Genomic DNA, 15,954 nt, shown 5'->3' with positions numbered 1-15,954 from the left:
CTTAAATGAATCTCGTATCCAATATATTCGGAAGAATTGGGGAAATCAAAATGCTATTAGTTTCCGTAGACCTCTTCTAATACGTTTTGACATGTGTTTTTATTGTATGATATGCTTTTAAATAATAGCCTTGTCAAAACTCTGCAGCTGCCAGTTAGCGCTTTGAGATACTGGGACATGACTATGTAACTGAACTGGCCAAGCCAGCGGGCATTGCCAAGCCCGTCCCACATTAAAGTTATTTTCACTTATTTAAAAGGAAGATTCTGTCTTTGTTTCTCAGTTCACATGAACTATTTAGTGCCCATTCCCATGACAACTATCTCAGTCTCGAAAGCAACTAGAGCTTAAGCACAAATTGATTCTATTTCCCAACACATCACTTAAAATGACAAGAGTTTGACACCCTGGACCTAATCATAGTTACATGTTAATGTCAGTTGATATCAGTACTTTCTCAGTGAAGATACAGTGGAATCTCAAGCATTTAAAAAAAAATAAAATCTTGGGGCGCCTGGGTGGCTCAGTCGGTTAAGCATCCGACTTCGGCTCAGTTCATGATCTCATGGTTCGTGGGTCCGAGCCCCACATCAGGCTCTGTGCTGACCACTAGCTCAGAGCCTTGAGCCTGTCTTTGAATCCTGTGACTCCTTCTCTCTCTGACCCTCCCCTGCTCATGCTGTCTCTCTCTCTCTCAAAAATAAATAAAAACATTTAAAAAAAATCTTTATTGCGACACAATCAGGGTGTCTGGCTGGCTCAGTTGGTGGAGTGTGCGACCCTCTAGCCTCTGGGTTGTGAGTTTGAGCCCCACGTTGAGCATAGAGCCTACTTAAAGTATAAAAATCGATAATTGACATCATAAAATTCACCCATTTAAAGATGAGAACTTAGTGGGGTTTTTTTTTTTGTATTTTGACAGAGTTATGCAACCATCCCCCAAATCTAAGTGTAGAATAATCACCCCAGAAAGAAAGCTAGCGCTCACTAGCGGTCGCTCCCATTCTTCCCGTCTCCCGTGTCCATCCTCTTCCCGAGCGGTGTTTTCAGGGCTCATCCGTGCTGCCGCATATATCAGTGCTTTGTTCATTTTCGTGGCTGAATGATCTCCCGTTGTATGGGTGTTCCGCATTTACTTACGTATCCTTTAGCTGATGGGATCGCCTCTGACTGGATATTGGGTAATTCCAGACATCCCATTTTCTAACAGGCCAATAAGACAAACTCGAGGAGACCGTTAACATTTTCATCCGAGCACGTGGTGCGCCTGCCGCGTTTAGGCAGTGACCCGGGTGCTGGACGTGGGCAGCCCTTTTGCAGTAGATACTTGTTTGGGTTTTGAGTTTGAGATCTGCAACTTTATTTCCTAATCTCATGTCATTTTATTATTTTTAATAATTTGACCAAGTTCATTATTAAACATTTCTAAGTTATTTTCACTTACGTCACAGATTTTACAACTGTTTCAGATCATGTGCCAGTTTTTGATCACTGCTTTAGTGAGAGGTGGTCCGTGTATCATCCCGCTCTCCTATGTGAAGCGCGTGACTGAGCGGTTTTTAGTATAGTCAGAGCTGTGCAGCCATCACCACAATCCACTTTATAGCGTTTCATCACCCTGCACAAAACCCCACATCCATTAGTACTCATCCTTCTCCCCCTTAGCCCGCCCCCCAGCCCGTGGGAACCACTAGTCCAACTTCTGTTTATAGATTTGCCTGTTTGGGGATACCTCCTGTAAATGGAACCATCTGATCTGTGGCCTTTTGCGACTGGCTTCTTTTACTTAGCATGATGCTTTCGGAGCTTGCTGCTGAGTAGTAGTGTTGGTTGTCTGGGTGTGCCGCATTTCCTTCATCTGTTGGTGGACATGGGGACTGTTAGGAATAGCACTGTTCACAGTAGGTTTTTGTGTGGACCTCGGTTCATTTCTCTGGGGTCTCTACCTAGAAGTGGAATTGCTCGGTTGTTCGGTATCTCTGTTGACCTTTTGAAGAACCGCCGGACTGTTTTCCGAACATCCCCACCAGCGGTGCAGGTGGGTGTTGATTCCACCTGTGCTTGCCCTGGTCCCTTTTTTGACCCAGAGCTCTTTTTTTGTTTTTGTTTTTGTTTTTTAAATACGTGGAGCACTGTTCTGTGGTTACAGGTTAAAACGTCGGGAACACGGCCCTTCCCGCGGACGGCCCCGTCGGCAGTCATGCTGGTGGGGAGGCCCCTACACCAGTCCCACCCAACGCCCAAAGTCACTCAGATAATTTTTAAGATTATCTACATCGTTTGTACTCCCGGGCCATTCTCTTTATGCCATCATTTTCTCAGGACTGTGGTTTCCTTGCTGCGGCAGTGACTGTACATAATTGACTGGGAACGATCAATATAGTCCATAGATGCATCAGTCTTTTACCTCCTGCTCCCCCCCCCCCGTAACCCCCTACCCATGACCTGTTCTTCCACCATCTCAAGCACTAGAAGCCTAAGAGGCGGGTTCAGAGTGCTGGTGAGTGGTCGTCGTGCAAGGCCCTCTGAGCACTAGGTGCTGCGTTCTGCGACGGTAGCCAGGGCGCTACACGTTCCTCCCGACAGAAGTTTGGAACAACCTGACCAGACATGAAGCCCTGTATGAGGGTTTCTGTACTTTGATTAAAGAGAGTTTCACCTACACCCACACTGCATTCAGAGGTTTTTACCGCCAGACCAGTGTGTGGCCGTGAGGTTCAGGACGGTTGAAGAGCAGGGTTGGTGGGTTGGTTTTTAGAAAACGAGGGTACAGCCGTAAAGGGGGCAGACTGGACCCAGGGTAACATGCAGGGAGTCTCCACCGCAGGAGTGGCCTCAGATCCGTCTCCCGGGAGACAGTCCATGTGCAAATGGAGGGCCTGCAAATTGACTCCTTTGCGGTTGTCTTTGCTGATACACCTTTGGAAGATCTTTGTGGCACCCTGGGGTATCATACCCCCGTTTCAGACCACCGGTTTAGCGCTGGCTTAGAGGTCTGAGAAGAGGCCTAGGTCAGGGGGCGTGGGGATGACACTCAGTGCAGCTTAAAGCAGTGAGCAAGGTCCCTGAAGAAGGCGATGCGGGGAGAAGGGAAGGGGCCCCCACTTAAGGAGTAAGCGTAGGAAGAAGAGAAGGAGAGAAACTTGAGGGGTCATTCGGGGGCAAGTCTGTGGGTCTGAATTGTCAGCGCCAGTGGAGGTTTGCAGGTTCGATGTCGATGACACGGAGTGACAGAGGCCAGAGAGTGAGATGTGAACAAAGACCAGTGCATGGCCGCCCCCACTGGAAGTAATTCAGTTGTCCTGAAACCAGTGAGCTGATCCTACCAGGGGCAGCAGAACCTGGGTCCAGCCGACTGGACTTAGATACAAAGACAGAAAGCCAATGTTTATCCCCTGCCTTCCCTCCCTCCGATCCCCGCCCCCTATTCTTAGGCAACCTCCTTTCCATGGGGTGTGACGGTTATGGTCTCCTTCCTTCCTTCCACCGACGTGGGCACGGACGTGTCTTTGTTCTGACCTTAGCCGTTCTGCAGGATTAGGTCTCCTTCCGTGGAGATGTTGGAGCCTGGGTTTGTAGAGGAGAGTCCCTGCAGGGCCCGGGACCCCGTAACAATCACTCATCCCTCTTTAGTTTTAAAGGCTTAGCTCGAACAATCTTAGTAGACTGGTAATGGCAAAAGCCAGAATGGAGGTGACGAGAACTGAAATTGGATGTGTGGTCAGTTGACTGGGGGTGTAAGTGTCTTCTGAGAAATTCGTCCCCGGCGATGAGGAAGCGGTGCGGTGGCCCTGGCTGTGGAGCACAGAGGCAAGAGAAGCTTCTGCTGTTTGGGGGCTCGGGGGCCCTAGAACTATTCGGAGACAAAAGGGAAGAATTGGCAGACGGCCCAGAATACCGGAGCAGAAAGAATGGAGAAAAGCCCCCTGCGGAGGGAGGGGGGGGCCAGGGGGCCCAGCAGAGAAAGGAGGCATGTGTGTCTCCGAAGCAGCCGCGTGCCCTTCGGGGCGCAGAGCGAAAGGCGCGGTGATCCATGACCCAGAGGGCTTTGGCTCTCGCTGCTGCCCTGCAGTCATGTCTTCATGTCCACGATCAAACTTTGGGAACATTGAGGCCTGAAATATGTATTTTCTCTGTGGTTTTCATGTGTTATCCACTCTGCTTGTAATGGACCTCGCCTTGGGGACTGGGCTCCTGACCCACCTGTCTCCTCTACCTGTCGTCTTGCACAGCCCTCCTGAGTCCTTGTCATCTCTGCGCGTAGACATTCGCTCCATATCCCCCTTCCCTCTTAGCCTGACTTCCCCTCCGGTGACATGTAACATAAGCTGCCAGGGACCGTCGTCTGCTTCAGGTGGCTCGATCATTAGGTTTGCAGTGTGGAAAATCAGTGTTTGATGTGTAAGAGTGGCTAAAATTGTATTTTCTCATAATAACAAAGTTTTATGTTTGGGGCTTCTAGGTTTAGCATGAGCTTTAACAGACATAACCTGAAATACTACGTGTTACCGAAAAAACCCAAAAAGGTGGCATTTGATTGCTTAGAGTGGATCAGAAAGCATCACCCACGTGAGTACAGCCAACCATGTGACGAAGTAATAAATGTCTCTTTAGTACCACAATGGAGAGCATATTTGTGTGCCTAAGAAACACTGCTTTTCCCATTATGATCGCACTAACTAGCTATTGATAGAGCAGCACGTTGCACCTGTCTCACTCCTAGACCTTGTAAAATTCCACTTGGTTTGATGACAGTAAACCCTAAGAACAAGTATGAGATGACTCCCTCCTACACACTCATGCTGTAGTTCATCGTGTCGGCGTCTCTCCTCTCGCCCCCGTGGGTACGGACGGGCTCCGGCGCTCTCTGTTTTAGGGCTTCTCCCAAGCGTCTGCCCCAGAGTTCTGGTACCTGGGGTGAGATTGCGAAAGTCATGGTAGTTTTCCACGTAAGCCCCTTCTCCGTGCCCGGAGAGGACTGTTCTCGTTAACCACCTCTGTTCCGTGTTCTAAAAGTACACGTGTTTGTTTGAACAAATCAGACAAGGCAGGGAGATGGACCAAGTCCTTGATTTCCCTTCCAGACACCCTTGTCCCGGGCAGCGAATATGGATAATCAGCACGTGTGTCTGCCCCGGAGAGAGGGCTTTTTCTTTCGTACCTCTCCTTTTGTGATTTTCAAAACGATACATAGAATATATGCTATTTGACAAAACCCAGAAAGCAACAAAAAGAAAGAAGCAAAAGACAAATGTCACCTCAAGACAAGTCGCTGGGACCAGCCGGGGTCGACCTCCCTCCGGCATCTGCTCGTGTGTTTGTCTTCCCAGGAGCGTGCTGTGTGTACACTTTTTCTGCCCTGACCCCGTTCTGTATCTTGAACGTTCTCGTGGTTCTTTAGAAAACTAAGAAACTTCTTAGCAGTTATGGTATATATTTTTTCATGAAGTCCTGTCTTAAATAATCCCCGAATGGTAGCCATTAAAATTTTTCTAATTTTCAAAAGTAGAAACAAAACCTAGCAGAAGCTGCGGTCCCCCTTTATTTCCTAAATTAGTTGCTTAGAGGGACGGAGTCAAAAGTTAGAAGCATTTCAAAGGCGGGCACATATCGCCTTATGTTTTCGCAGAAGGCCGCCTTCCCGCCTCGTGGCCAGCGTGATAGAGCCCCGGCCTCCTCCAGCTCCGCCTCCGGAGTCGTCCGGGCCGGACGCAGGGTCCCACCTTGTCTTCTCCAGTGCTCCTGAGTCCCCCGCTGAGTCACTCCATGTCCATGACCGCCCTGTGCTCTCGGAGTACCGGCGAGGTCTGCTCGCGGTTGACGCGTTTCTACAAACAGCGAGGATCGTGTTGTTACTGACGTTAAGAGTCCCCTGTCTCAGTCCTGTTTTGGTTTCTCGGCAGATGACTCGGGGATAATCTACTGCCTCTCCAGGCGAGAATGCGACACGATGGCTGACACGCTTCAGAAGGACGGTCTGGCTGCCCTCGCGTACCACGCCGGCCTCAGCGACTCCGCCAGGGATGAAGTGCAGCACAAGTGGATTAATCAGGACGGCTGCCAGGTAACGTTTCCTAAACTGCACAAATCAGGGAAATAGGCTGCTGTGGGACATGAGCAAACTTGCACACGCAGGAGGAAAACTGGTTTGACTCTGAAGACCGTAAATGGCGGGGCGCCTGGGGGGGCTCACTCAGTCCAGCTCTTGATCTCAGCTCGGGTTGTGATCTCACGGTTTGTGAGTTCAAGCCCCCCGCATCTCTCAGCACAAAGCCTGTTTGGGAGTCTCTGCCTCCCTTTCTCTCTGCCTGCCCCCCTGCTCCTGCTCTTTCTCTCTCATAATAAATAAATAAGACAGTAAAAACATCAAAATAAATCTGAAATTTAAAGACCAGATCGTTTGAGACTTCCAGAGTTGCTTTTTCTTAAACAAAAAATAATTTTTTTTTATTCAGCCATAATTTGCCTTTTCAGAGTTTACAAGTCCGTGGTTTTCAGTATATTCCCAAGGTTGTGCAACCATCACCACCATCTAATTCCAGAATATTTCATCATCCCCAAAATCCACTCCATACCCGTTAGGAGCCACTCCCCACTCCGCGTGTCCCCCCGCCCCAGCCCCGGGCAGCCACTACCTAACCGCTGCAGGTCTGTCTCTGTAGGTTTTCCTGTTCTGGACATTGCACGTGAGTGAAATCATACACTATGTGTTCTTTTGCGACTGATTTCGCTTATTTTCACTTAGCATAATGTTTTCAAGATCTATCCACATTGCAGCATATATCAATACTTCATTTCTTTGGTGGCCGGGTAGCTCCCTCTGTATGGGTATATCCTAGTTTGTTATCCATTCATCAGTTGGTAGACATTTGGTCGCACCCACTTTTTGGCTGTTGGCACACCATGCTTCTGTGAACATCTGTGTACACGCTTCTGTGTGAACAGGTTTTCAGCTCCCTTTGATGGGTACGTAGGAATGGAGTTGCTTAGTCATACGGTAACTCTGCGTTTAACTTTTTGAAGAACTACGAAACTGTTTTCCAAAGCAGCTACAGAATTTTACATTTCCACCAGCAGCGTGTGAGGTTCCAATGTCTCTGCCTTCTTATTATTATCACCTATTATTGGCTTTTTTACTATATCCATCCTAGGGGATGTGCAGTGGCATCTCATCGTGATTGCAATTTGCATTTCGCTGCTAACTAATGGTGTTGAGATTTCTGAGATGCCAAATCTGTCACCCAAGTGGATCAAGAGGGAGGAAGTGAGGAACACTCTAGGCCCCTCACACAGCGACAGGTACCAGCTGTGAATAGATCTTTCCCAGTAACAAGGGTGACTTTCAGGAACACAACTAATAACTTTTCTTAGCCTATGAAGTTTTCGGTTCACAAAAAGGGAAATTACCCTGAAGATTTAGAGGGAAAATATCTCTCAAAATTATTTTCTAACAGAAAACCAAAGAAAGCTTAGAGTATATTAGCCTAGTGTCCTTGGAAAGATGTCAGAAGACTTGACGTATGTGAACTACAAGCCCTCTCCCGTAGGAAGATTACAGGCTGCGATGAAGACGCAAATAAAAATGAAATTTATCCAGATAAGAAAATGTAAGAAAGGCAAAACAAATAGAATTCTGTATCAAGATACAAATGTTTCAATGTTTGCATCAATGAGATAGTGAATAACTTGAAATTGTGAAGGAAAAAAAGCATCAAAATTAAGGACAAAAAGGAAAATGATACTTCCTGGTGTCAGGGCCTCAGGGTGTCAGCCTAAGAGCAGCCAGTGTATCCAAGGAGGAGGTGAGGTTAGCTGGGGTCCATACAGTAGGCGCGTGTGTCCCGAGTGAATACATAAGAAATCTTTAACACATTTAAAAGCTTTATTTCTGTGTCACTGGGGGAAAACTTACACGTAGACACAGTCCACTGCTTTGTTTGATTTACAAAGAGCTGAAAGAAGTTACGTTCACCGAGATAAAGAAATAAGATACTCTACAAAAACCAGACAGACCTGAGACGGTTTCACTGCGTAACAAAAGCAGGAGCACAGCGTCTTCAGAATCAGAGGAGGGAAGCCTGGGACTGAGGACGGTCACAACCGGCTCCTTGTCACGTGTGAGAACACAGCGGGAGGGCACGTTGAGATGTGTAAGGTCCTGAAAGTGGATCACCGCCTTATCTTCGGTGAAGTAATCACAGATGCCAGTCTTCCCTAGCTTGTATATTTAGGAAAAATTCCAGTGGTTTTTTTTTTCTTATTCCTTTGATGATTTTTTTCTAAAGTTTGCCTGGAAGAATATCCAAGATTAAATAACTGAAAATTTTTGGCAAGAAAAGGAAAACACATGAACACTGGCTTTGCAGTACATTGCAGACAGATGAGTGACATAGAAATCCAGAATTCGGCTGGAAAATGTATAAAAACAATGTGTGGCAAGGAAGGCACTGAAAATTAACACAAGGAGGATGATCCAGCCAGTGGTGCCACTTACCTGCTGGGGGGAGTCGTTGTGGGTCCTTAATCACAGGTAAATGAAGGTGTTGGTATTTTTAAATGTAGGAGCCTGAGCCTCAAAAGAGCTCAAAAGGAAGGAATTGCTAGAAATGATTAAAAACCCAAATACCTACACACTTCTGTGTCAATGAACAAATTTAAAGGCCACAGCAAACTGGGGAAATAATGTCTTCAGCAAATAGAACATCACAAAGAGCGTGTAAAACAATGTCAAAAACATGAATCTCCAATAGTAAATTGCCCCAGGCTATCAAGAGGCATCCAAAAGGAGCTGAGGGTGCCTGGGTGCTTCAGGTGGGTGAGCACCCCACTCTTGATTTCGGCTCAGGTCATGATCTCATGGTTTCTGGGCTCGAGCCCCACATCAGGCTCTGTACTGACAGGGATTCTCTCTTCTTCCTCTCTCTCTCCCTCACTCAACGTGCGCTTGCTCGCGCGCTCTCTCTCTCTCTCTCTCTCTCTCTCTCTCTCTCTCTCTCTCTCTCTCAAAAATAAATAAATAATAATTTTAACCAGAAAACGACAAGAAAAGGAGGAGGCAGCAAAGGCTAGGCACAAAATGTTTTGCAAACTGCGCCTTCACTGATTATTAAAGGAATCGAAATTTAAAAACAGCGAGGGACTATTTTCACCTCTTGTATTAGCAAATTTCCATGAACTGCCGGGGTCGGTGATGTAAGAGGCGATTCCGGCAGTGCTCCTGGGAGACTTTCTGGAAAAGAATGTGGCAGACTGTACAGGAGCCTCAGATCTGAAAAGCAGCCATGGAACTTACATGGACGTTTCTTTGTGTTTTTTTGTTTTTTAACTGAAGTGTAGCTGACAGACAGTATTCGATTACTTTCAGCTCAGCACAGTGATTCGGCGATTCTGGACATTACGGAATGTTCACCGCCATAACTGTACTTACCATTTACCTTCACACAAGGTTACTGCAATGTTGTTAACTGTATGATAGGGTTATTTTTAATAATAAATAGCCTAAGTGTCCTGATAGAGTGACTGGTACATTATAGAGTATTCCGGACGTTGAAAATAGTTTGTGAAGAATTGCATAATGGTATGAAAATGTTCAAATGTCAATGATGGAGAAACATAGGGATGAATAGAACCACAAGTGTGAAATCTCAACCATAAAAAAGAAAATTGAGGTGCTTCTGGGTGGCTCAGTTAGTTAAGCATCCAACTTCAGCTCAGGTCATGACCTCACGGTTCATGGGTTCGAGCCCTGCATTGGGCTCTGTGCTGACAGCTCAGAGCCTGGAGCCTGCTTCAGATTCTGTGTCTCTCTCTCTCTCTGCCCCTACCCTGCTCCCTCTCTCTCTCCCTCCTTCTCACTCTCTTTCTCAAAAGTAGATAAACATTTTTCTAATTTAAAAAAATTGAATTGAAAAATAGATGAGAAAAAGAAAAAAGCCAAATCTTTTCAAGTTCTTTAAATCTCTGTGTACAGTGTAAATCTCCCACAATACACATGCATACTGATAATGTATTTGTACATATTTATATAACACACTTGGATCAAAAATATGGCTTTAAAAAATTGGCGAGTTCTTGTTTGTTTTCATACTAGCTAATCCTTACTATCAAGGTATAATAATACAATCACTGGACAATCTTGATCTTGCTAGATTTGCAAGACAGAATAAAACTCCATTGTTTTTCTTCACAAAGAAATTATTATAGTCTGGAGTTTTAAAAGCAACACAGAAATAAAGAAGGAAGTAACAGCTCCACTAAGCCGGTTTTCCCAGTGACAAGGCTAAGGGCTTTCAGGGGAAGTTGGCTTCAGGGTCGCCTCCCTGGGAGCCTGCAGACTGCCCCTGGGCCACCTCTCGACCTCAGGAGACCTTGGCCTTGGGAGCCCGCCCCCCCCCCCCCCCCCCCCCCCCCCCCCCCCCCCCCCCCCCCCCCCCCCCCCCCCCCCCCCCCCCCCCCCCCCCCCCCCCCCCCCCCCCCCCCCCCCCCCCCGCTTGTGGGACCGCTGCAGCCTGTGCCCCGCTGCCCCACCTGCTCTCTGCCCCTCGAGGCTCCAAGGACATTTCCGTCCATCAGAGGGCCGCACATCCGGGGGCAGGGGGCTGGCCTGTAGTCCGGCCGCCGCTGTCCCCAGTGTGATGAGCACGCCCGTTTGCGGCCCGCCTACTCCACCACGTGCCTTTCCTCTCCCTGGTGTCCCGTGACCGAAATCCTGTCCTCGGCCTCAGTCTGGCTGCCGGGCAGTTCGGTTGCTTTTGAAATACCGGCCTCACAGCTTTATTTATATAATATGATTTTGCCTGGAGATGTTTCTGGGTTAATAAGTCCTAAATGGATATTCTCGAAAATGATTTTTTCTAACTAATCGATTTACAAAGCTCCTGAAGTTTAACTGTCACCTTGCTTTAAGTAAGTAATTTGCATCGGCCAAGATCCACGGTCTCCAGTCTTTTTTTTTTCCCCTAACATAACTCTCAGACTTTACCCCATGAGAGTTCCAGTAAAAATGTCACAAGTCTTTACTTGGAAATCAGCTGTTGAGGAAAAGAAGCTGGTGTGTAATTAATCAGCTGTTCCCACTGGGAAAAGAGATGGTAAACAGGGGAGCAGGTGACATTGTCATTGTTCCTGAAGTATCAGACGCTGGCAGCAGTGATCATCCTGGAGCTCTTGAGGGACACAGTCTTGACCGTGACCTCGGTGTCATGGCTGTGGGGGCAGTGCCCCTCATGCCTCCATATCAAAAACGTAAGAGAAATTTGACAATAAAATATTATGGGAAAAAAAAAAAACGTAACAGAGGGGCATCTGGGTGGCTCAGTTGGTTAAGCATCCGACTTCGGCTCAGGTCATGATCTCACGATTTGTGGGTTTGAGCCCCGTGTCAGGCTCTGTGCTGACCACTCAGAGCCTGGAGCCTGTTTTCGGATTCTGTGTCTCCCTCCTCACTGCCCCCCACCACTTGTGTTCTGTCTCTCTCAAAAATAAATATTAAAAAAAAGTTTTAATTAAAAGAGAACCAGAGGTGGCAGCATGTTCAGAGGTGACTGCTCCGGACTCTGGCCCCTTACCCACCAACACCAGCTCCGCGAGAAAGTGCCTGCCGCCCGCCAGCTGAGCTTCTTACCTTGCTGGGCCTCGATAGAGTCAAAGATCATCAGTGAAGATCTCACGTTGGTCATGGAGAAGAATAGCGCCAACTTAAGAAACTGAGGTGTTGTATAGAGTCCCCTCTAAAGTAGAGGAGAGGAGAGAGCTTCTAGAGGCATCTGCGATTAAAACGTGCCTTTCAATCTCTTCTGAGTCTCATAGGCTTTTGCTGTTTCAGGTTATCTGCGCGACAATAGCGTTCGGAATGGGCATCGACAAGCCCGACGTGCGGTTCGTGATCCACGCGTCTCTGCCTAAGTCTGTGGAGGGCTACTACCAGGAGTCGGGCAGGGCTGGCAGGGACGGGGAGACGTCCCACTGCCTGCTTTTCTATACCTACCACGACGTGACCAGGCTCAAGAGGCTCATCTTGAGTAAGTCCAGCCACACCGTGGATGCGTCCTGCCCTCGTCAGTCTGTCCCTGCTATTGCGGTCCTTCTGGTCCACTTCTCTTCAGAGAGTCGTAGAAAACTAGCAGTGTTAACGTAGGTACAGAAGTCTTACTTCTGCTCACTTCATTACAAAAGTAGCACACGCTTGTCACGTAAAACTCGAGTGATGCCGGCGTGTGTATACGGCCGTGTATGAGGCAGAAGACTCCCAGAGCACGCTGTCTGCAGTGCCACTCGAGGAAGTAGCCAGCTGTCGGTTTCCTTTGTATCCTTCCAGATGCAGTCGCTGCATGCGTCCTCTCCTGTAACACATATTTCAAACATGCAGAAAGGTATGAGGGATGCTCATGTACCACCAGGTTTAGAAAGGAACCCCCCCCCCCCCCCCCCGTATATCCCTCTCCTATCTCAACCCTCCACCCCCCATCAGAGATAAGCAGTATCTTGTATTTGGTGCATATACCAAATGCGTATCTTTTGCGATGTGAGTGGAATTAAATTATATGTGCCTGTCTTACGTAGACGTCCAGTGACCTTACTGTTTTCATTCTATGCTAAGATGTAGCCACACGTGGCTTGACTACATAGAGCTCCGTGGTTTAGTCCGAGGCTATTTAAGCAGTCCTCTCTGAATGGAGACCTCGATTATTTATTTCTCACGGTTCTCAGCAGTGCAGTAGTGGGCGTCTGTACGGTCATCTTCGGGCATTTGTGCACTTGTCTGCATAGGATGCATTTCCACACTTACATTTGCCAGGTCAACGTGGATACCTATTTGAGAGTTTTGTTATTTGTTATTTGAGAGTTTTGCCTGTTTTTCTAGTACGTTGTGCTAGTAACATATGTTTCCTAAGTAAATTTTCTATTTTGAGACTGATTTTGAATGGACCCCGCCAGAGATCCTACATATGGGATATGACACTTACCAGGTGCTGTGCCAAGTATGGTATCACCTCTTTTGCTCAGAGTCCCTAGCTTTTGAGGCAGAGTTTGTCTGATGAAAAAAGTGAGCTTCATTAAGGTTTTGTAACGTGCCCCCAGGAGCCCCGATGAGCAGCAGCAGAGGTAGGATGGGGGGCGGGGGGAGGGACCGTGGTAGCGGGACTGATGGAGGACGTCGCTTGGCACCTGCTGGCCGCTGCCAGCCTAAGTGCTTGATCACGACCCTTCGTTCAGTCTGCGCGACCGACCTGACAGGCACTGCCATTTCTCCCCTTGTGTCCCAGAGGAGGGCGAGAGATCCAGAGCCAGGAAGGAGCCGAGCCCTGTCGGGGCCCAGGTCTCTCTGACCCCCAGAGCCCACGCCCCTTGCACCCTGTCTCACAAGATGATTCTCAGAGAAAAGAGTGAAACTTTTAAACCTAGTGTGTCCGTGTGTGTTTTTAAACAGAACCTATATTAAGTTAGATCCAAACAATTAAATAAGCACTTAGGTCTTAAACGCTTAGCAACATTTTGGGAAAAAATAGTACTCATAAATTAGAAAAACAAATTGTATTTTCTTTCTTAACCACAGTTGCTTACCAATGGTAAGCATGTGCATGTCATTCTCAAACCTTGAAATTAGATTAGACACTATCACCCTTACTTCCTGTTTCACATGGATTTTTCTGGAGGTTCTGTTTTTATCCCAACAACCGCAAAACTTCGTTTCGCAGAGATGGCCATGTTGGGAACGCAGGGCGGCGCCTCAGACTAGCGTGTGGCATGGGGCCAGGGGCCGTGGGTACTGCGGTGTTTCTCTGACACTTAACGTGCCCCGCCAGTATTCGCTGCGGCGCCCGGGGCTCCTTCCTTGGCACCGTTCCGGAGCCACTGGCATCCCAGATGCCCGGGGGGGCGCGTGGCCCGCCGCAATGGCTCTGTGCTCTGCCAACCCTGGGGTCACGTACGTGAGCGTCTGATAAATACAGTCAATTTAATTCAGATTCTCATCGTTGGGAACACCGAAGATTTGGAAACATGGTTCCGCTACTCTTGAGGACAATCGTCGCTTATCCCTGTAGAACTAAAGACGCAGGATAAGCATCCTCAGTTGATTATTAATATAGAATGATGTTATATTGACGTATCATGTTATTAGTAATTGTATTTCATTTAAGATCTAAAGGTGTATGATTCTATTCTGAACACTCTTGAGGTATTTTCTTCTGTTTTTCTACTCTAATAAATATCTTCACTGTGCGCTTCACCTCTTTCAGTGGAGAAAGATGGAAACCGTCACACGAGAGAGACCCACTTCAACAATCTGTACAGCATGGTGCACTACTGTGAAAACATAACAGAATGCAGGAGAATACAGCTCTTGGCTTACTTTGGTGAAAATGGATTTAATCCTAATTTTTGCAAGAAATACCCAGATGTTTCTTGTGATAATTGCTGTAAAACCAAGGTAAAATAAGAAAGTTTTAAAGTCTTTGTAATTCAGGAAAATGCCAGGACTTTTTTTCTTTCTTAATTTAGCCAAGTTAGGTGGCCGTACGTGGGCCCTCGGGGACTGAACTGGGGAAGGTGGCTCCCTCCCATCGTAATTTGGAATAGAAACATTTAGTAGTAATTCCAGGGGATAGTTTTCAAATTAGAAGCCTATGAAAAGTTTGCTGGAGCTATCCAAACTGCTGAGGCCAAAGATGTAGACTAGGGTTACAGAATATCTTAGAAATAGCATTAATCTGTAGATAACCTGGAAGGATCTGACATATGCAGGTAGAATATTTAAATCCCATTCCAGTTTACATGGGAACATCTCATTCTCAAAAGAGATACTAACTGGTGGACCGTGCATTTGAATCAAGTCAATTATGTTATTCTATAAATCGGTTATTTAAAAACTATGAAGAATTAATGGCAGTAGCTTCTAGATGAGTTTGCTATTGTCTGTCCTAAAAATAACTGTGAGAAGTCGTTAAATTCATTTATCAGGTACTTTGTTTTATTTTACCTATCGTGGTGATTCTGTGTTTGAATGTCTCTGTACTTAACAGAGCATTTTCACATTATTTGAAATGTCGGTGGGGTACCTGGGTGGCTCAGTCGGTTGAGTGACCAGCTTCGGCTCAGGGTTCATGGGTTCGAGCCCTGCGTTGGGCTCTGTGCTGACAGCTTGGAGCCTGGAGCCTGCTTCAGATTCTGTATCTCCCTCTCTCTCTGCTCCTCCCCAATTATGCTCTGCCCCTCAAAAATGAATAAGCATTTAAAAATTACCATAAAAACAAAGGAATGTCTGCAAGGCGCTAGGGATTCACAGATGAACCTGGTCAGGGCCAGTCCATAGACTGGAGGCGGCAGACGGGCATGCACTCACAGCACTGCAGCACCGCGTGATGGAGTGCAGTGCCGACTGTGGTGCCACAGAGCCGGGCACAGGCCAGGGCAGAATCTGCATTGCAGCCTTCCCCCTCCCGCAGCCCTCCGCAGCCCTACCCTGCACAAGTTCCCAATCAGTTCTCATGTAGCAAATATTTGTTGCGTGCCTGCTGTGTGGCAGGCACCGTTCTAGGAGTTTGGGATGCATCACTGAACAAAACAGAAGGACCCTTGCCCTGGCAGGGCTTACGTTCCCGCAGAGGGAAGCTGAACACAAACCGCATAATAAGAGCGTGTTAGCACAGGGGTCAGGAGTGACGGGAGGGGCGCACGACGCAGGGCTAAGTACGGCGGCCCAGGGGAGTCTTACCGTGAGGGTGCAGCTCCCCAGATGTGGGCATTCTTGGCCCCGGAGGGGGGGGCCTGCCTGTGCATTTGAGGCATAGCAGGGGAGCCTGTGTAGCTGAGCAGGGCCGAGCAGCAAGCGGAGGGCCGAGTGACTGGAGATGTAGTGTGCCCCCCCCCCCCCCGCCAAGTCGTTTGGGGGAGGACATTTAGCAGAACAGATCAGTTCGGTTTGTGGTGTATTGAGGTAGGTGTGTCCGTTAG

At 47.6% G+C, this 15,954-nt stretch overlaps 1 protein-coding gene across 4 annotated transcripts in view; it reads left to right on the top strand.

Annotated features, from left to right (window-relative positions):
• Positions 1–15,954, top strand: part of BLM (BLM RecQ like helicase) — a 68,891-nt gene that overhangs the window by 33,673 nt on the left and 19,264 nt on the right. For all 4 annotated transcript variants that reach the window (XM_029950551.1, XM_029950549.1, XM_029950550.1 and 1 more), the window contains 4 exons: positions 4,463–4,569; positions 5,904–6,064; positions 11,825–12,020; positions 14,241–14,431. In XM_029950551.1, coding sequence (XP_029806411.1) covers positions 4,463–4,569; positions 5,904–6,064; positions 11,825–12,020; positions 14,241–14,431 — 655 coding nt within the window. The remainder of the gene's footprint in view (positions 1–4,462; positions 4,570–5,903; positions 6,065–11,824; positions 12,021–14,240; positions 14,432–15,954) is intronic.

The sequence above is a fragment of the Suricata suricatta genome, chromosome 9, assembly GCF_006229205.1.
Source record: "Suricata suricatta isolate VVHF042 chromosome 9, meerkat_22Aug2017_6uvM2_HiC, whole genome shotgun sequence".
In the NCBI taxonomy this organism is placed as follows: domain Eukaryota; kingdom Metazoa; phylum Chordata; class Mammalia; order Carnivora; family Herpestidae; genus Suricata; species Suricata suricatta.
This window is presented reverse-complemented; position numbering and strand designations above follow the sequence as displayed.